The 20,507-nt window shown below is 44.7% G+C and overlaps 1 protein-coding gene across 4 annotated transcripts in view; it reads right to left on the reverse strand.

Moving 5' to 3' along the window:
- Positions 1 to 15,888, reverse strand: part of SLC8B1 (solute carrier family 8 member B1) — a 33,486-nt gene extending 17,598 nt beyond the window's left edge. For 2 of the 4 annotated variants that reach the window (XR_015796591.1, XM_088143246.1), the window contains exons 1-8: positions 15,711 to 15,888; positions 11,287 to 11,671; positions 7,051 to 7,203; positions 4,953 to 5,005; positions 3,719 to 3,777; positions 3,161 to 3,265; positions 1,512 to 1,679; positions 95 to 202 (exon numbers count right to left, since the gene is read on the reverse strand). Coding sequence is in view for 3 of the 4 variants with exons in the window: in XM_088143246.1 (XP_087999372.1) it covers positions 95 to 202; positions 1,512 to 1,679; positions 3,161 to 3,265; positions 3,719 to 3,777; positions 4,953 to 5,005; positions 7,051 to 7,203; positions 11,287 to 11,478 (838 nt within the window). In the remaining variant the exon portion in view is untranslated. The remainder of the gene's footprint in view (positions 1 to 94; positions 203 to 1,511; positions 1,680 to 3,160; positions 3,266 to 3,718; positions 3,778 to 4,952; positions 5,006 to 7,050; positions 7,204 to 11,286; positions 11,672 to 15,710) is intronic. The other 2 variants (XM_088143245.1, XM_088143244.1) reach the window with 2 other exon arrangements.
- Positions 15,889 to 20,507: the final 4,619 nt, after the last annotated feature.

The raw sequence follows: 20,507 nt of genomic DNA on the forward strand, positions 1-20,507 counted from the left end.
CATGCTGATTTGGAGCTCATGGGAACTGGAGTACTGGAACATCTTGAGGTCTAGATGTACCCCATCTTTGGCCTATAGATTCACCACACCTCACCTGGTTCTGGATGGCTGGGTGGAGCCAATCTTTCTCTGCGTTGTCTCTTGTGAAGCCAGGTTGAGACCACAACAGTCAAGACATAGAAGATGTAAAGTCCAAGGAAACCTGGGAAGGAAATATATTACTTCACAGCAGCTGATGCTTGTCTTCTCTGCTCATCAAACCTTGTCTCCAGTTCATGTACAAGTTATGGATCAACTTCCCTTTATATACAAACAACCTCCTCTGTAATGAATTTCCATAATAAGTAAAAACACAGCTTTAGGAGAAAGCATTTGGTGACGTTAGGTGTTGCTCTCTACCCATATTGATCAAGGCCATGATCATACATACTCTTGAGCACTGTTGGGTCATTTTTCATCTTTTTTTTCCTCCTATGTATGCCACTCTGAGCCATTAGGAGTAGAATAACACAGAAATGTTAAGCAATGAAACAGATAAATAAATAAAAATTCTATTTACGGAAAACATTTAAGAGAGCATTCCTGCTATATAGGTGTTATTCACATGCAGGTAGATCTATCCCACAATCCTTTGTGATCTGAAACATTTCTACCTCCATTTTTCTCAAGTTGCCTCCTCATTCGCTAAAGAGCAAAGAGCATTCATGTTCACCTCACATGCTCAATTCCACAGATTTAGAGTGTGCTCATTTCAAATCTGAGATCTTTTCAGCCTGTTTTGAGCTCAACCCAACTGTTTCATGCTCAAAACAAGGAGGTGTTTCAAATGAGAAATGTTCTGATCTCCCAAAACATTTTGTCCATCACCAATGTAAGAGAAAATCCCCTCTCTTCATCTAAGCTTTGTGGTGCAGGCCAAACGTGACTTTATCCTATGACTGGAGAATTGTCGTGCAGAGTTGATCTCAAGGTCTTTTACCAGGCTTTAGATCCAAGGGGATGCTGAGAAGTTAGGCATCTACTCAGTAGCTCCCACGGATTGTCTTGAATCAGTAAAGCTTTGAGCAGTGCAACAAATTGCAATGACCATCACACTGAGATGCTATTTCCTTATCTTAGAATACTCTGGAGCAGTGTTTCCCAAACTTGGTATCTTCCAAGTATGAGGACTTCAACTCCCAGAATTCTCACCAATGGCTACGCTGCCTGTAGAATTCTGGAATCTGAAGTCCATACATCTGGAAATGGTCAAGGTTGGAGAACACGGCTCTGGAGTGATGCATCTGGGGCATTATGGGAAATTCAACTGGCAGATCAACTCAGCTATGCAACTCTGGTCACTTGAACCAACCTTGAACAGGCATCAGCTACAATCCTGTTGGGATGAAGGTGACCCTGTTGCATCACCTGCAGAAGGAGTCAGGCTCTGTTCCCAGAAGACAAAACACGAAGATGGATTCTCTACCACCCAACGAGGATTTTTTAAGGCCCCTTTGCCTTGTAATACTTACTCAGAGCTTCTGCCAAGGTGACTTGTTCAAAATAGAGAGACACAAAGGTCAGGAACACTGCGATCATGTAGAAGACAGCGTCCCGTAGGAAGGGACGAGAGGCAGCCGTGAAAGGCCTTACGAGGGCTATGCCACCTGCAACTATAGTGGTGACGAAGATGCCAGCACCTAGTAAAAAAGAAAAAGAAAAAGCAGCTGGATGAAATTTCCTTTTTCTTTTACTCAGCCATACACATTTTCACGGGCTGTGAGAATCACCTTGGGAGACAGGAGGAAGAGCCGCAGCCCAGACAATGGTCTGAGAAGAGATACCTCAGCCCACAGAAGGAATGGAAGTGGAGAAAGCATTTCAGAAGGGACCCTCCCTAGTTCTCTGGGAAGTGGAGGCAAGAGAGGGGGGAAGTGCTTTCAGACTTGCAAGATTCTGTTACTGCAACCTTGCAATAAAGGTAGTGGAAGTACTCATGGTTTGGGTTTCCTGTCTGGACTACCTCAAAGGGCTGAGACACACAGAGAATTTCTTCTCCTACATGTTAGAAGGTTGGGGCATGTAGACAACAGAAGGTATATAAGGTACTGTGGGGAGGGGGCCCAGCGCGGCCGCCCACCTAACTGCCTGCTGTCATTGCTTCTGCACTTGGGTGAAGAATAAATCTCCTAACTTCATGCAATTCGTCAGTGTCTTTACTCCCGGCTCAGAAATGGACTTGGTAAGATAACCTTTTCTTCCAACATTCATTTATTCCATCCTACCCTTTCAAAGGGTTAAACATTTCCATGTATTTTATATTAATTATTATTATTTAACTAAATACCTGCATGTCAGCAGAGGATCCACAGGTCAAAAGGGTAAAGCTGGCTTTGCAACACACCTGTCAGGTTCAGGTGTGAACCTGAACTCCACGAGACAGTGCAAATACAGTTCTGTTGCGTTTATTAGCTTCCACCTCAAGACAGAAATCTCACAAGACTGAATCCTAGTTCCCAAGTCAGCCAGCCACAACACCACGAATTCCTTAGGGAGGTGCCAGCCTCATCTTCTTGAACTTCCCACGCTCCTGTTGGGGGCTAAGAACACGCTTATCTCCCTGAGCATGGCCTTCATAAGTCCATTCCATCACAACACCTAACAACCAGGCTGAGCTTCAACCACACCGTTGTGGCTGCCATTTTGTCTTTTTCTGACACCTTTCTGCAGGTGTGGGTGTGTGTACTGGAATAGAACTGCATCATATCTAGGAAAGAATAAGTTCTATACAGCATCCTTTACATTGGGCACTGATTCAGAAACTGATTTAGATATTTTTCCATCTCTTCCAGCACAGATGGGCTGATCTCATGCCAAAAGGAACTTTCTTTGGAGAAAGTCAACACAGAAGACAGCTCCCACAGGTTAGAGAGGAAGACACACCAAACTTCACAGAGGGTATACAGCAACGTATATTGCGGTTATATGTGGCATTAAGCTATAAAAGAGCTTACTTGGGTGTGATTTAGCACAACACATTGAACCCAAGCCCTGCACCCTGCCAATCAGAATTTCTCATGTGTGACCTTGGACAACGGTAGCTTATCTAACCAACCATAGTTCAAACACACCTTGGTTTGAGGCAGTAAACAAACCCAACCATTAGCTTCGCCACTCTTACCAAAGATAGATCCAATGGCTAGCCCAGCCGTCCGGGGATCAGAGAACGCGACCACCGCGCTGAAGATATCAGGTGCCCCATTTCCAAAAGCCAGAAAGGTGACACCATGGAGGAAAGGCTAAGGAAAGAAAATCCACCACTACTGATCTGTTTAGGAGTGGGCTTGATCCCATTATTCTGATGACCTGAAGACATAGTCAGAGAGATGGTTTGCTTCGGCACTGGAGGAAAAAGCAGCCTCTTTTTAAAGGTGTTTGTCTTCTGGGGTCTTTTCAAACATCTGATGATGACCATCAACATCATCAACATCATTGTCATCTTAATGTGATGCCCAGTTAATTAGAAGTGATATTTTTTTCATTGCCACCTCAACATTGTCAACTAAAGGCTGCAATGTTTTCATCCACACTTCTAGCTGTACCCAAATTCCCCACCCAACTCTTATGCTCTGTGGTCCACCTTCCCCATGTCATGGGTTGTCTTCCAGGGAGCTTCTCTTCCTCCCACACCTTGTCCCCCACTCCGAAAAGACCAGAGGAACAGGCCTAAGGAAGGATACTGCCACATTATGAGCCAGCTGCAACTTGGTGGAGATGGCCGATAAGTTAGGGCAGAAGCTAGAAGGTGGAAGAAACAGAAAGATTAAAAATGTCTGAGATGTTGCTTCCCCTCTTATTTCTGTTCCTCCCCACTTTGCCTCCTGAAAATAATTTCCCAGTTTAAAGACTATCAAGGCTTCACTCCACAGGCAGGAATGAACCTTGAAGATAAGTTCACAAGAAACCCAAGAACTTTAGAGCTTTCCATCTGCCCTTTGTTTTTGCAGCAGATTTGCTATCATGTTGTTTTTCACTGATGGTGTGAGAGCTAGGGTGAGGTAGGGATCAAGGTGCTGGACTGGTGCTGAAGAGACCCAGGTTCAAATCTCCCCTCAGCCATAGAGGCTCCCCAGGGGATTCTGGGCCAGTCCAACCCAACAGGCAGTTGGGTGAAGGTGCTGGGCTAGGAGTGGGGAGACCCAGGTTCTGGTCCCACCCCAACCACAGATGCTCCCTGGTTGACTTTGGGCCAGTCCCTTTCTCAGCCCAACCTATCTCAGTATGGCAGAAGAGGCCCCCATACTGAGGCCCTGAATGAAAAACAGGAAACAAATCTAAGATATAAACAGTCGAATGCTCACAAAGAACATGGTAGCAGCATTATGATGGCTTGTGTGTATGTCTGTGTGAGAAGTACTTTCACCGGCTGGATTAGGCCAGAAAGCCGTTGGGTAATTTTGTGCTTTGACATTTTGAAGGAACCCTTAATATATTCTATTAACCATGTTATCCCCTTAAACCATTGTATGAAATTAAGCCACCATATTTACTCACCTGGACATAGCATGCTCTGTGAACCTCAGAATAGTTAACCAAGGTTGAGTATGTTGTGTGAGCCCAGCCACTGCATATTTAAGGGGTGCAATGATGGGATCAACCCCAGTTGGCCCATCCAATTTGGTGGCAATTGATAGGTCTTGCTCACCCTGCTCAGGTTACAACCAGATGCAGCACTAGGACTGGGTTCCAACAACACCATAGCCCATCCAATGGTGTATACATGGGCCATCAGATCCCAGGCGTTTTGTGAAGGGGCCTCTGAGAACATGCATGGTGCCTATTCTCCAAACCCAACCCATGTTTTGACCATGGGGGCAGAAAACAGCTTCTGAGCCAGCAAGTCCTATCTGAATGAAGTTCATCTCGGATCTTTGGCTCTGAAAGTGATTTGGGAGTTGGGGTTTACTACTCACAATTTCTCAGCTGTGACTCCAAGGAGAACAAAGAGGTAGAGAAGCCAGAGAACCTACAAGAAACCAAAGACAAGGGCATTTGCTGTGAACCAGGAGGAGGAGAAACACCATCCAACCTTCCCAACCAGGTACCTCCCAGACGGGTTGGGACTACAACTCCCAAGATTCCAAGACAGCAGGGCCAAAGTCCATAGGCACAGCAGCTCCAGCCCTTTCAGGGGACACCAGGTTGAGAAAAGCTGATCTAGTTTGTCCCCACTATTTTTCTCCGACCAAGCAAAAAATCCAAAGAAATTGCCTTCTTGGAAAAACTCACTTAATGGAATATGTTGAAATTCAGCCCCAATCCATTTTAAGTATGTTGCTGAAATGTAGTTCTGAACACACTACTGGAGAACAAGCACCATTCTACCATAGAAAAGGGTACCTAGAAGCTAGAGTGAGCAATTATAATAAAGTTCTGGATCTGTTCCCTGCTGCACACAGGACTAATATCTCACTTGTCATTTTCTAACAGAAGCCGAGACCCCAGAAAGCTGCTGGAAAGATCTCCCGCAGACAGAAGCCCCTAATTAACACTACCCTTTGTTACTCCCTCCCTTCGTAAAGCTATTTGTTCCTCAAAGCCAGTCTCTCTCAAAGTGTGGTCTGAGACCACTGAGGGTCCCCCCAAGACTCTCTCAGGGGTCTGCAAAATCAACAGTATTTGCCAGATATTGAAGCTCTTTCTAAAAATTCAAAATGCTCTTCTCATTGTTACTTTTTATTTGTTAAAAAAAGTTAGGATTTTTCATGAAACATATGTTATTTATGTTAATATCTAATGGGTTTAATATTGTTGGGTTTACATGATTCAGCAAACCAATATTCTATGAATGTGTCAATTTTAATTTCTAATATGGTAAATATCAATCAATATAACCCATATCCATATGTTTTCTCTCTCTCTCTCTCTCTCTCTCTCTCTCTCTCCCCTTCCTTCCCTCCCCTCCCCTTCTTCTCTCTTTCTTATTTTCTGTGTTCTTTCCCCCCCCTTAATCTTCCTTTAATTTTGTATACTTTTACTGTATTGAAAAATTCATATATATACTGGCCAATCTGTTAATGGTATACTGGTACTGGCCAGTCAACCAGGTATCATAGTAGTAGACAAGGACCAGAAAACAGTGGTGGTGATAGATGTAGCAGTGCCAAGTGACAGCAACATCAGGAAGAAGGAGCAGGAGAAGCTGGAGAAGGACCAGGGCTGGAAGGAGGAACTAGAGAGGATGTGGAAAGTCAAGGCCGAAGAGGTCCCGGTGGTGGTAGGAGCCCTCGGGGCTGTGACTCCTAAGGTGGGAGGGTGGCTCTACCAGATCCCAGGAACAACCTCAGAGCTCTCTGTCCAGAGAGTGCAGTGTTGGGAACAGCCAAGATACTGCACAGAACCCTCAAACTCCCAGGCCTCTGGTAGAGGACCTGAGATTGAGGAAGACACAGACCACCCATAGGGTAAGAGGGGACTTTTTTATATATAAAAGATAAATATAACCCATACAAACAAAAGCTCCTTTGGGGTCTTCCACCATTTTTAAAAGTGGGAAGGGGTTCTGAGAGCAAAAAGATTAAGAAACACTGATCTTACTGGAGGCTTACCCTCCAAACACGACATTCCTCACTCCTGGAGAAAAAGCAATAAGGTTAATAATAATTCATGACAATCACCATCACCACCATCACCACACTTAACTTGGAACTCTGCAGGCTTTCGGGCCAATGGGCACCTTTGGAAACCTGAGTGCTTATGGGGGCACATTCCCAAAATGGGTAGGGCCACCTACAATACACCTTCTTCTCAGAAAGCGACTCCTCTTTAATCCTTGCAGATGGTCTCAGCACTCTCTGCAAGTGGGCACCCTTCCCTACTGCACCCTCCCACCGTTTTTATTTTCCCAGAATGCTCATAGGATTTCTGCCCCATGCTTGCATTCCGTAGCCAACCAGCTCTGTATTTTTTGGGTTCTTTCATTAAAAGAACTTTTTAAAAATCAGGAAGGAGGAAAGAAGCCATCAGGAGAAACATGCAAAGAGTCTCCTCTCTCCCCACCAGGATTCTTACATAAAGAGTCATGGCCAAAGGTTGCAGAGCAGCGGGGAAGACGCAGAAGACTCCGTTGAGGTAGTTGAGAAAGCCACTGTCCATCTTGCAGTCCGGGTTATGCCGGATGAAGGAACAACGGTTCGATCGATTCTGTTTCCCCACTTCTCTACACTAGAGCGGAGAGAGAAAACGAGAAGCACGCTTAAGAGATTCCACGGGAACGGTCTGATCACCATCATCTTTTACATTTTTTATTTTCCCAACTAGGTAACATCATCAGATGTTAATCAGATGTTACCTAGTCGGGTAACGAAACATTTGCAAGAAAACCACCAAGCTCAGAGAGCACCAAGGACTCCACAGTTCAACCCTAAGCTACAGATCTTCTCTTCCATTGGAGTAATATTTATATGATTAAAAGTTATTAACACCCTATTATTTTAAAAGCTTAAAGTATGGGACATAAAAAGAGGAAAGAAAAAATTCTATCAGTATTAATTGCCATTTCACATCAAAGTAGTTATGTGATAATAGTTTCAGTCTTGAACTCGTTACTTAATAGTAAGATCTCCATTGTATTGTTACTTTGTGTGTGTATGTGTGTGTGTGTATATATATATATATATTGTTACTTTGTGTGTGTGTGTGTGTGTGTGTATATATATATATATATATTTATAATAGAAGAAGCAAATTTAACAAAAGTTAAAATACTTAAAATACCTAAAAAATAGAAAGAAAAGAGATGGTAATCATAATAATAATAGTAAGAGAAAGAAAAAAAGACTAGTGATTTCTGACTCCCCACTTTTAATACATTTGCTAATTTGCAATCTTTCATATTTTTATAAGCCTTTCTATCCTGCCTTTTGGTAAAACAATGTTCTGTCCTTCAGTCTTCAAGGAAGCTAGGAAGAAAACTGAAGGCAACATACGTTGTATTTATTCATTGGTTTATAACTTCTATGGCTGCCCAATCACATACAAATAACAAAACTGGACAGAAGATCATTTTTCACTAGGTTGGGAGGTAAACTGGTAGTAGAGCTGGTTTAAAAGTGGTTAGATGTGGCCCAATAAGATATACCAATAAAAATGCTCTGAACTTGACAAAGACCACCAGGCAGATAATGGGGCGGTTTTCACAGATGATACAAGACCAGAAATGGATTGCTTTGTTTTAATTTAACATATTGTAAATCCAGGCATTGTGGCATGCAAATCATGGTTTAAAGCTTAGTCTAGCCTGTTTCTCATCTCTGATCATTTTATAAGTTGAGATAGGACTATTTGATTATTTCTACTAGATAATGTGGTCTCTTTTGATCAATGTAACCTTGTTTATATACAGAAGGAATGTAAGTTGCTCAAAAATGGTGGACAATCAGAAAGGCATGTAAGCCTAATGAAATATTATTGAAAAAAGGATGCTTAAAAATGTGTGAACCTGGTCATTGCCACAAGATGACAGCCCTTGGAAATCATGGGGGTACAATTTGTAGTTCTGCTGAAGCTGTTTATATAATCCCTTCCCTCAATCTCTTTCTCACTTTCAGCAGTCAAGGTCTTCTGCAGCCCAAGGGTCTTCTAGAAATAATTCATGCTATGGGAAAAGCAGCTGTGTGCTCAAGTAAGCTTAAATTTATTGGTCTTAAAGCTGAACTTGGTGGTTTGCTTGCAAATATTTCATTACCCAACTAGGTAACATCATCAGATGTTCGCCATGGTAAAGATGTTGGACTAACCCCAGGGAATCCAGGTTCCAGTACACCATCAGCTATGGAAGCTCACTGGATGACAGGGCCAAGAACTCACTCTCAGTCCAGTCTAACTCACAGGGGTATTGTGGGGACAACATTGGAGATGCAAGTGCTATGTAGCTGTTTTGAGTTTTTGGAGAGTTGGCAGGATAGAAATCCAAACCTAATGAATAAATCATATATATAAGGTAGAGGGGAGCCAACTTAGGGCCAATGAGATTTAAGAAAAAAGGTGGTCAGAAGCTCCATATATACTCAATGTTTACTCTAGACATACACCCCTTTCTTTTACCACATCCATTTCCTTGTTGTCCCACCCACAGAGGCCCTCAACACCTTCAAGAAATGCATGTCACAGTTGACTCAAAGAACCTTAATAAAGGATATCAAAAGTCACAATGAAGATGTGAGATTTGAACTCCCAGACAAGAATTTTTCAGACAAGTTTCCATAAAACCATTTGGCTAGGTCCTTGTGGGAGCCAGCAGCCTACAGATCTTGTCTGCTCAAGTTCTTGGCAAAGGGAAGGCAAGGTTAGGAGTCAAAAGCATTTAATCTTCTGCTGGTCCTTGTCTTTTCCAGACCCAGAAAGTTTCTCAATCCCTTTGCCTTGATGAGAAGATGAAGAGAATGGGTCAAGAATGACCATGTATAATGGTTAGCTGGTAAACCTAGCCAATATCTGACCTCTCCTGAATGTGGATCCTTACTCATCAATGATTCTCAGAAGCGTACAGAGGAAGCCAATAGAGAGACTGGGAGACTAGTTGCATCTACTCCCAGTCATCTCTTCTATTATGAAGTAGCTGTGATGGAATGGACTTATGAAGGCCATGGTCAGGGAGATAAGCGTGTTCTTAGCCCCCAGCAGGAGCGTGGGAAGTTCAAGAAGATGAGGCTGGCACCTCCCTAAGGAATTCATGGTGTTGTGGCTGGCTGGCTGGCTTGGGAACTAGGGTTCAGTCTGGGGAGATTTCTGTCTTGAGGTGGAAGCTAATAAATGCAACAGAACTGTATTTGCATTGTCTCGTGGAGTTCTTTGGGCTGAACCTGACAGTAGGTGGCTACATTCTACATCATCTGAAGCTTCTAAGCTGTATTCAGGTTGCAGGACAAAGAAAGCCCATTCTTGATTATCTCTAAACAGACAGGTTACACTCAAGAAAATCAAGGTAATAGATTACTCTGCACATCAGGATAGTCTAGAAAGGGGGCAGGGGTGTCCACAGGATGAGGTGACAAAAGTTTAGATGGTGACCACAACTGTGTGATCAACTCCCATCCCTTTTACGTGACACTTGTAAAAAGGCATAGGGCTTTGATCCCGCTGTTGCAATCACCATATTGACTTTTTTCACCTCATCCTGTAGACCTCCCTGGGTGGTTGAGTGGCTTGTCAGTGTTTTAAAAAGCCATATGGGGAGCACAATGCCTTTGCATGTGCAACAACTGTAAAGCTTAACCATGGAAAGCAAACATGTGCATTAAAGCAATGAGAAATGGATGCATTGTGCTACACGTTTATTAGCACTGTAAGCCTCTCAAAGATAGTTCCCAACAATTGTTGCTGAATATGTTGTTATGTTTACCAGTTGGCCTCCTCTACTTATTGGATGCAGAATTGTTATTCCACAAGAAACAGGAGGCCCCTTATAGAGTGCAATGTGGTAGACCACCTTTGGGGTGACACTGAGGCATGACAGCCAGACCATGAGTCAGGTAGCAAAGAAATGTAATCTATAGGTTGCTCTAGAGATTTCTCCAGGTGGGAGCATGAGATGACCTTGGCTGACCTTGAAAATGCTAAGATGATGTCAATTATACTGAAAAATTTTTGGAAGAATCTTGTAACATATATCATCAGTAGATGAATGGGCAAAGGTTAAAGATGCCCATGTTATTTTGAATGAGATTCCAAAATTGGGGAATCTGACTGTTTTTGAGGAGTATTAGTTATATCCGGTGTGGGAAATAGTCAAGAGAATGTTATTGAGTTTGGAAAAGTATGGTTAGTCCAGCTATCAAAGATTGGTTTCAAGGAATGTATAATTTATCCATTTTTGAAAAGGCAATTTTTCCCCCCACTAATCATGACACCATATGTTTCCCTTTGACATAGATTTCACAACATTTTACAAGACTAGGAGAAAAAAGTATGCACAATTTGGTACATTGCTGTTCCATGATTATATGAATAAGTGATATATTTAGGTGACTTATATTGATTTATGATATTGATCTTTTGGGGTGTTTTTCTGTTCATTTTCTTGTTTTAGTCTTCAGTCACCCATCCAGTCTATCAGCACTGCAATGGGATATACACAGAAATATATAAATACCATGACCCTCCCTGTCCCATTTCTCTATCCATACAAGACAGATCTCTTTGAAAAAGCCTCTTCTAAGGAACCAATTATGCGTTAGGATAAATGTTTCCCAAGACTGACTTTAGCCCCATCATAGTTAAAAGAGAAGCCTCTTTTTTGCAACTTACGTCCACATGTGGGGCTGAACTTTGGATTCCAATAGGTTGCCCAAGGCCATCGACTAAGAAGGGTGCTAGGAACTTGGTTTCCCATGGTCCATTGGAAGATCCAACAGCGTTTGCCTCCTTGACCAGCAGGAAGGCCACGCTAAGCACCCAGAGAGTTTGCATAAGGCCCAGCCAGAAGATTTGCCTCGTCATCACAGAGAACGCTGTCTAGAGACAAGGATTGCACATCACGGCATCGGGAGCAACAATGTCAAAAAGGAGGAGACAGCAAATCCAACCACCAGGAAGTTTCACAAAGTCCAGCCGTTGGTGGAAATGAAGAAGTGAGCTCAGCAGAAAATTGGGGAATGTGTTACAACAACATCCCTCTGTAGGGAGAAAGAACCTGTGGAGAAACCAAAGGGAGAAAACTCAGGCTGGAAGAAAATAAAATAAAATAAAATAAAATAAAATAAAATAAAATAAAATAAAATAAAATAAAATAAAATAAAATAAAATAAAATAAAATAAAATAAAATAAAATATGCAGATCTCTGCAGCTCAAGGTCTGGGCAATACGTCAAGGAGGATTCATCTCATCCTTAAAGGATAGCTTGGGTGGTTGAACCTTTTTCGGGTTCTTCCTCAAACAGCTTTCTCCAACCAGGGGAACCTCAACTTCCATAAACCCAACTTGGCGGGGGTCAAAATGCAGATGTGGGGAGCAGGTGACTACACTGAGTAACGGATTCTGGGAATTCAGCACATCTGGAGGACACCAGCATTGGAGAAGCTGATGCCGAAGAACAACAGACCTGATTCCATGCCACACTCATTTTTGGTTCCCCTCAGTTTTCCATTGTGAAAAATTCAGTAAGAATAATAAGGAACTCTGCTAGTATTATTTACTACTTGTACTACTAGTAGTAAAGTTTTCCACCAAATACTGCCATATTGAAAGGAAATGCTAGAATTCTTGTGTATCACTGAAACCTTATTCCCACTCGCTCTTATTAACTCATCCTCAAAGAAAATGGTTCCTTTGATGTTCTCCAGTCCTGATTGATCCTAAGCAGATCAGATCCTAGGATAGGTACAGAGAGGTTGGGCACACACAACACCAAGCTGCCCCAGACTGAAATGGGGCTGGATAGCTTCTGATTCCACATGTTTTGGGAACTAGTTCACCATGCAATTAATTTGTTTTGTTATACAGGGAGTTAAGATGCCTGGGTTACAGATGACCCATAGTTAAGAACGGAGTCTACTGTAGCAAAACTAAAGTTAAATACCCAACAATTCAAGTTAAATACACAATGGTTCAAGTTCATTACACAATACTACTTATATAGTATTATACAATAATACTGTTCCGGTTTATGTACAACTTTGACTTAAGGACGGATCTTGGGAACAGAACTCGTTCTTAAACTGGGGACTACCTGTACTGCCAAAGCAATTGTGCTTTGTTCATTCTGAGGACTAGCAAGTGGTGTGAACCTCACATTAGAGCTTTGAAAACATCTCAGTGGGCCTGCCATCTTCTTAACCCAGAGAGGGCAAACTTTTCAGACACAAGGCCTACTTACAGCGCTGGGCAGAAGATTTGTAGATATATATTTGCCTTTTCACTAATTGTTTTTTTATCACTAGGAAACACAATCAAGGGAAAAGGGGTGTGCATGTGTGTGTGACTACAAAGTAGCATACCAAACAGTATAAACACACCCAACAAAAAAGGAAGAAAAGGAACACTCCAACAATATATATACATTGCAATAGAGCTGTAAAAGCTATCTGTCTGTCTGTCTGTCATCTATTATCAATCATCTATATCTATCTATCTATCTATCTATCTATCTATCTATCTATCATCCATTATCCATCTATCTATCTATACATCCATATACACACATACATGAGAGAGAGAGAGAGAGAGAGAGAGAGAAAGAGAGAGACAGAAAAGGGTAAAATTTTAGAAAGTAACAGCTGGTCATTGACCGAATAAAGATCTATTCTGTTCAGAAAGTAACAGGTGGCGGGTGGGTATTAAACTTATCCTTCCCATGTACAGTGAATATAATCGAGATACTTAAGAGCAATAATCAGAGTGGCCTAGCCCTACATTATATATTTAACCTAAAGGGCATTTTGACCTGATGACCTGACTGAAACAACACAGCAAGATCATAATGTCCATTGTGTAAACTCAGCTCAGCTATAATGCGAGTTGTATGAACCAAGCCACTGTAGCTTAGAAACCCTGGCTTATGGCTTTGAGTCTTCTGTAAACCTAATTAACAGTGGTCTATTTAACCAACTGTTGTTGAAACCTACAGTGTGTGAATTCATCTCAGCCTTTTCTCCATGTGTCCTGGGACTACAACCAGCCAGGTCAGCAAGAATCCTGGGAGTTGTAGTCCCAACATTCACCCACATGTGGGAGGCATGAAATTGGTGGACATTAATCCTGACCCCTTAAGAGGGTCTCATCGAAACCTTCTGCAAATCAGTTTCCACGTTCTCCAAATTTTGAAAGTGTACCTTATTGTTTTCTTCTTCATTGTTAGTGGAGGAAAATAAATAGCTACACAAAACTGGAGAAACCTGGAATGGGAGTAACAAAAACAGACAGACTTGCAGTGATATTTAACACACTCCCTCTTGCGCTGATATTAAGATAGCAAAAGGCCTTTAAGGAATTCCTTCACTCTCACCTACTTGGGAAGGTCCCAATAAGCTTTTTTTTTTTTTTTAGGTGAGTATTTATTGTGAACAGCCTGTAAAACCAGCTGGACATGTTCTGAAATAACAGCCTCAGAAGAGATGAACATTTTTCTTCACTTTCTGGAGCTGGGTAATCAACCTGCCTGTTTTATGTCTTTTTTTTAAAGCAGGAAGTGCGAGGATGTCTCTTCAGTTACCCTGAAGTTCATTCATAAATCTCTCTCTTCCTCCCTTTGCATCAAACCTTTACACAATTCTTGCAAGCGCCAGCTTTCGAAAGATCTTAAACAAAGGGAATCCACAATCTCTCATCAAAGGACTCATGAACTCAGAGATCTTCCCATAGAATCCAGTCGGGATTCGATCTATACCCCACCCGGCTGGGGAGTGCCCATGGAAATCTAAGGCTGATTCCTAAATAATGTCCTTCCGTAGCCATAAGGGATGGAGTGTGACAGTAACCAACTGCTTAAGACACTCACAGAATGTGTAAGCGAAATGCAAAGAGGGCCATTAGCTTAATTGACTGGTGTGGGTGGGTTATAATGCTATTAAGGGGGGTATAATTCTATTAAGAGGCATAATCTAAAGGTACTTAATGACAGAAGTGTGCAGGGCTAGCTCGGGTTACTTTCTGGAGGGGGGCGCTGCCTGCAAACTTACTTAGAAAGTAAGTGATCCTTAGAAAGTCATATGTGGCCAAGCTTGGCTGCCTGATTAACATACAATGGAGCTAACATGAATTCTCACAAGCAGATGATCCGAGTTCACACAGCCCACGAAACCTGGACCCGTAAAACGCATGCGGCGTCAAAACACAGACCCGTATTGTGGCTTAACTTCAGGGCCTGGCTGACGAGCTGCGACCAGGGCTGGATTCGGGCACCCCCGTGACCTGCCCATTCTTTGAGCCTATGCTAGGCTAATCGGGCATGTTGTGTGAATCCAAGTACACCAGCCTGGCTGAAACCTGCTTGCGACAGACCAGAGAAAGTTGGGAGACCAGAGAAAGGGGGGGGGGGTCTAAAAAGCAGGACGCAAGCAAGCCTGTAACTGGCCCTGATCGTGGCACAGAGCCTCCATGTACAGTGGCAGCTAATATCTGGCTCCCAGATTTGAAAGCTCTTATTTATTGATGGATCTGCCGCATTTATATAGCCGCCCCTCTTGCACAAAGGGTGAGTCTTTGAGACGCCGGTGACCCGTGCACGAGTCTCACAGTTGGGCCAAGGATATATACCAGGAAAAGCACCCTAACTGGATGGTTTTTCTTTAATTATGTCACTTAGGATCCATCTATTTATTCATGTTCATTTTATTTATTCGGTTTATACAGCCTGCCTCCCCCTAGTGTCACCCTTGCCACCACCGTTTAAGGTGGGCCAAGCCTCAAGCTCCAGCGACCGAGCCGGCCGCCAAGCCTGGCAGCCTAGCACGCATTTGAACTCGCCCCCCCCCCCCGCAGCGCTACACCCCACACCGCCCCCGCCGGCTGGGGATGATCGGCAGCGTCCTCCCACCCCGCACCTGGCAGGCGGATCCGGCCGAGCAAGAGCCAAGCCCCACGCGCCCCTGTTCCCACGACCGGCGCATCACGCCAGCCGGGAGCGCGAACCCGTAAACAGCCTCCCCGTTCCTCCAGTGGCATTTGGCCGGCGGCCCCGCCTTCCTAGCCCGGAGCCCCCTCCGGGAGATCGCCGCCCCCTCCCCCCCCGTACCTGCAGGCTGAGCCGCACCTGCCCACTCGCCCGGCCCGCAGCAGCAGCGAAGCGCCACCCAGACCTCGGCGGAGCGCCCCCGGCCCGCTTTCTATAGCCGGGGCCAGGCGAGCCGCAACCCCGCCCTCCCTCGCCGCCCCGGCGGTGGCTTAAAGAGACAACGCGCCGCTGCCGCCCTGCGAGGCCCGCCGCTCCGCCCAGGCCACGCGCCCGCGGTGCCCTCGCCCCCTTTCCCGCTTGCCTCGCCAGCCTTCGCGCCGGGCTTTGGCGCAGCTCTGCGGGACGAGGACTCAGCTCCCTGCGCTCCGGGGCGGTTCTTGCGCCTTTCCTGGAGGGTGGGAAGGAATGCCAGCAGCCCCCTTTGACCCCACCGTCGTCCCAGGAAAGGGGGGGGGAACGGGGTGTGGGTGTGTGGCGGCTGGATAATCCGAAGGAGTTCAGCGAGGCGACCAGGGTCGGGGCGGGGGGAGATGAACTGGTTTGACTCTTGGATTGTAAAAGTCTGGAGCTCCCTGCCAATGCTTTAGGAAAACAAGCCCCCTTCCTTTGCAACCCCATCGTTTCTGAGCAAGCATCTCTTCCCAAAAGTTTCACAAGCCTTCCTTAGGCCTCCCACCCGCTTCTCCCTCCACTTCAGCAACCCCTCCGCTCATTTTACAGATGGGGAAACTGAGTTTTTAAAAGATTGGGGCTTGCAGGAGGCTATCTGGGAAGAGGTAGTCGGAAGGAAGATTGGAAGATCGGAATCCAGCTTCTCGCTCAAGTCTCTCCCCGGCAGATGAAACAGCCTGCTAAGGTTTAATGCTGTTGATGTTGTGCTCAGGACTGCAATCTTGTAGCATAGTTTCTTCTTTTGGAAATAAACTTGGCTTCGGAATATACATCTCCGGTGTGAAGTTGCAGCAGGATTATTTGGAGATGAGATCACTGGGGTTGACTCCGATGGCTGAGTCAGAACTAGAGATTAACATAAATATGCAGAAAGAAGAAAAAAGGAGGACATGTCAACATGTGTTGAATACCAGCATGAATGCACATGATTTTTTAGGGCAGGGCCTGGGATCAAAAAAAGTGTTGGGCTAATTGATGAAATACACAGCGGATCAAAGTTTTCTTCACTCATTTGTGAGTGAAAGGCCCTACGGTAGAAAAACTCTTGCTAAGGGCAAAAGATCATGTCAATTTCATGCTCTGGATGATTATCCACTAGCTTAGATCAGTGTTTCTCAACCTTGGCAGCTTGAAGACGTGTGGCCTTCAACTCCCAGAATTCCCCAGCCAGCCATGCTGGCTGGGGAATTCTGGGAGTTGAAGGCCACACGTCTTCAAGTTGCCAAGGTTGAGAAACACTGGCTTAGATGATTTATATTTAATACTGAAATGGATTGGAGTCCAGAGATCATTCTGTTTTTCTAAGCTATTCTTTGCAAACCATATCATTTCAACAGCAACAGCAAAAATGCACCGATCTGGGTTTAGGGATGGCTCTGGCTATAATGTCATTCAGGAATGATTGCCTAGACTGATCACTGAATGGTTTTGTTCACACAGTCCATTAGATTAGGCTAAAATGGAATTAGGTTATTTCTGGCCCAGCATATTGGGTAAACTCAACCAGTGTCTTAGCTTGTATCACATTAAGCCAAAATATATTTATTTGCTTGGACGTAATTTGTTATAGGGACCTCTGTGGTTTTTTTAAATGCAGGCTTAGAGTTCAATGTGTTGTGTGAACCGAGCCTCAGTGTCATATAGCTAGGGGGCAAAGAACCTTACTTTCTGCCTTAACTTTCCTTTAATACCATAATGTGTGGGGAGATGGAGAACTTCACCTGTTGAACTGCCACTTTTTGCACAATTCATAAAGTCAGAAAGAGGGAACTGGCGAGGACAGTTGGCTAAGCGTGCACACTAATAACTCTTGTCTTGTAAACTAATATTTTGGATTTGATTACCACAGTGAATGAACAAGAAAGGCTGCGTTGCACAACGTAACGGGCCGAAATGTGGCTGTTTATTTTCGGGGTCTGTGTTTTGCACAAACGTGGCCACAACGGCAAAAGAAATGTTTATCCATTCCTCTTTCCTCTTATTTTTTGACGCATTATTTATTTTATTATCAGCATGTAGACTCTCTGTTTTCTGAGACAAACTCCATAACAAAAAGTTATCTGGGCATCTTAGGATAAAACAGAAGAGAAGGGGAACCACGGTAAGTAAATGCATTTTGTTTATAAAATAGAGAGAAGAACTTGGGGCCTTCCAGATGTTTTTCAATTACAGTTTTACACTTTCTAGCATTCCTCAACCCTGGGGACGGTTGCTTGAACTACTGGAAGAAAGCTAGGGTGACGATGACGATGACAATGATGATGATGATGATGATGATAAACAAAAGGACAAGATATCCAGGAAAATTCAGGAATCGGAGATGCTCCCTATAATTCAAACCCCGCAACCCATCCTTCTTCAACCTGGACACCGTCCAGATGTCTGGACTTCAATTCCCAGAATTCTCCAACCCGCCTGGCCGCTGAGAATTCTGAGAGTTGAGTCACGCCTGGGGAAGATGCCAAGTTTGAAGAAGGCAGTTGTAACATACTGAGACCTAAGAGGTTGGTCGTCCCTTCCTTCCCTTCTGCAGGAAACAGAGTCCATCTCTGCTGGATTTTGTTTTGCTGTTGCGCGCTCTCTCTCCTCCTCTCTCCTCCTCTGGCAGGATAAAAGCTCTTCAGGCAGACGCCACCGTGTTACCTGGCTGGTGATATAAAAGTCTTAAGAGCTTAAAAGGTCAGCGTCGAATCTTATTCAATTGCTCTTCCACGATCACATGCTCCAAGTCAAGAGAGCCATTGAACCCAGCCACCCGGGCGTTGAGTTCATGCCCCAACTGCCCGTTACAGTCAGAAAAAAGGTACACTTTTCTTTCTTTTTGCTGAAACAGCCAAGGCCTTTTGCAGACTCGGAAAGTCTCAACCCCAACACACGTAGTCCTTGTTTAGTGACTGCCTTGTTTAGCGACTGCTCGCAGTTACGACGGGGATGAACAAGTCATTTTGTAACCAATCCTCACACTGACCACCTTTGCAAGCAAAGGAAAGCTGAAATCAGATCCAAAGCCCAGTTGCAGATTTGCTTAGCAACCACTTTGCTTAACGGCCACGTTGCCGGTCCCAATTGTGGTCACTAAACGAGGGCTACCTGTACTTGGGCAAGATATGGAAGTTTTCAAGGACAGCTGTCTTTTAAGACCCAAACTGTCCAGACTTTGGTCAGGACATTCCTAGGGGCATATGTGTCTGGAGGGAGGGAGGGGGAGGCAATGAAAATGTTTTATGTATGTATGTATGTATGTATGTATGTATGTATGTATGTATGTATTCATTCATTCATTCATTCATTCATTCACCGAGATTTCAAAATGCCCAACTGCAGACAAGACTGAGGGCTGTACAGAATTAAAATCCAGAGCAATCATATAAAACAGAACCAGAACATGCCAGATAAAATCTTACAGGGGTTCACCCCCCCACCCCTGTCCCAAGGCCTTGCAGACTGCCAAGTTTCCAAGACCTTATAGAACATCATCAGGGCATACATGCATCATGAAGTCATGACACAAATTCTAGGACTTCATGTTCTTGCCCCAAGATGCAAGGAGGTAAAGAGAAGATTTGCATCATGGCACAAACTTGGCTGTCTCTTCATTGGGGTTTCATTGTGGTTTGCTCGGGACAGCCCCGAATTCCTTTCTGCTGCAAGACGTCTGTTCCCACCTACAAAAAAACCCCCTTATTAAAAGCATCGGTCTGCTTGTAAATTCAAAGAGGTTGCTGGGTCTTTCTCTTGATTTTACCTGCACCTTGTTTAAGCTGTTGTAGAAGGAGAGTTGTGCGGATTGCACAAAATCAGAAAGGATCTGGGAGCGCCTTTGCCGACCCACAAATCTTATTAAAATCTTTTAATAAATTAAAAATCTTTTAATAAGATTTGTGGGTCGGCAAAGGCACTCCCAGACACCTTCTTGTTTACGGCAGCAATTCTTCATTCCCTCGCTTTCCTTCTTCCACATGTGTTGGACCTCCTCTTCGACTCTACAGCCAGCCCATCTCGGAGCTGACGAGGATGGAAGTTGTAGCTGAAGCCGTCCAGAGAAGGGTCTCAAATCGAGGAAGATTAAGGTCTTGGTCAACCTGGCAATTTGACGGGCACACCCATGTTGTTTTCTTGGCAGCAGAACCAAGGTGGCTTCCTATTGCCTTCTTTGGAGATGATTTTTCAACACCCCCCTCTAGCTTCTCGCTTCGGGAACCCCAAGTGGTCTCCCATCCAAGCCCTAAAGACCTTCCTGAGCTGAGTCCTACTTTTTCTGCAGCCGCAGGGTGCTTCTTCTGGGCAAGCCCACTCCACTCCACCCCACCCCACCCCACCCAGCCCACACCTGATGCTTCTCCATCCACATCAAGCCGGACCCTGCTTTGCTTCCAAGCCCAGAGACCCGGTCAGTCTGGGGCCACCAGCTGAGAAACCCCCTTCCCCACACGGATGGACATTCTGAACCGGGGTGTGCAGTGCATGGAGGGGGAGCGCCCTCCCAGGTTGCGGGGGGGGTGGTGGTGCTGGAAAGGCTGGGAGTCCTCAGCCTTACAAGTTTCGCCCCCCCTCCCCGCTTCTCTTTCGCCAAGCAAGCCGAGCGGCCGCCTTCTTCGCCCGCAGCGAGGCTGGGGCTCCCTCGCGGGGCTGCGGTGGGAAGCGCACGGCCGGAGGCGCCCGCGGTGCCCGGCGGCGGGGGCTCCT

Source organism: Python bivittatus, unplaced genomic scaffold (assembly GCF_059951505.1).
Source record: "Python bivittatus isolate LINGU-HERP-01145 unplaced genomic scaffold, Pbiv_v1 ctg000280_np1212, whole genome shotgun sequence".
NCBI lineage: Eukaryota > Metazoa > Chordata > Lepidosauria > Squamata > Pythonidae > Python > Python bivittatus.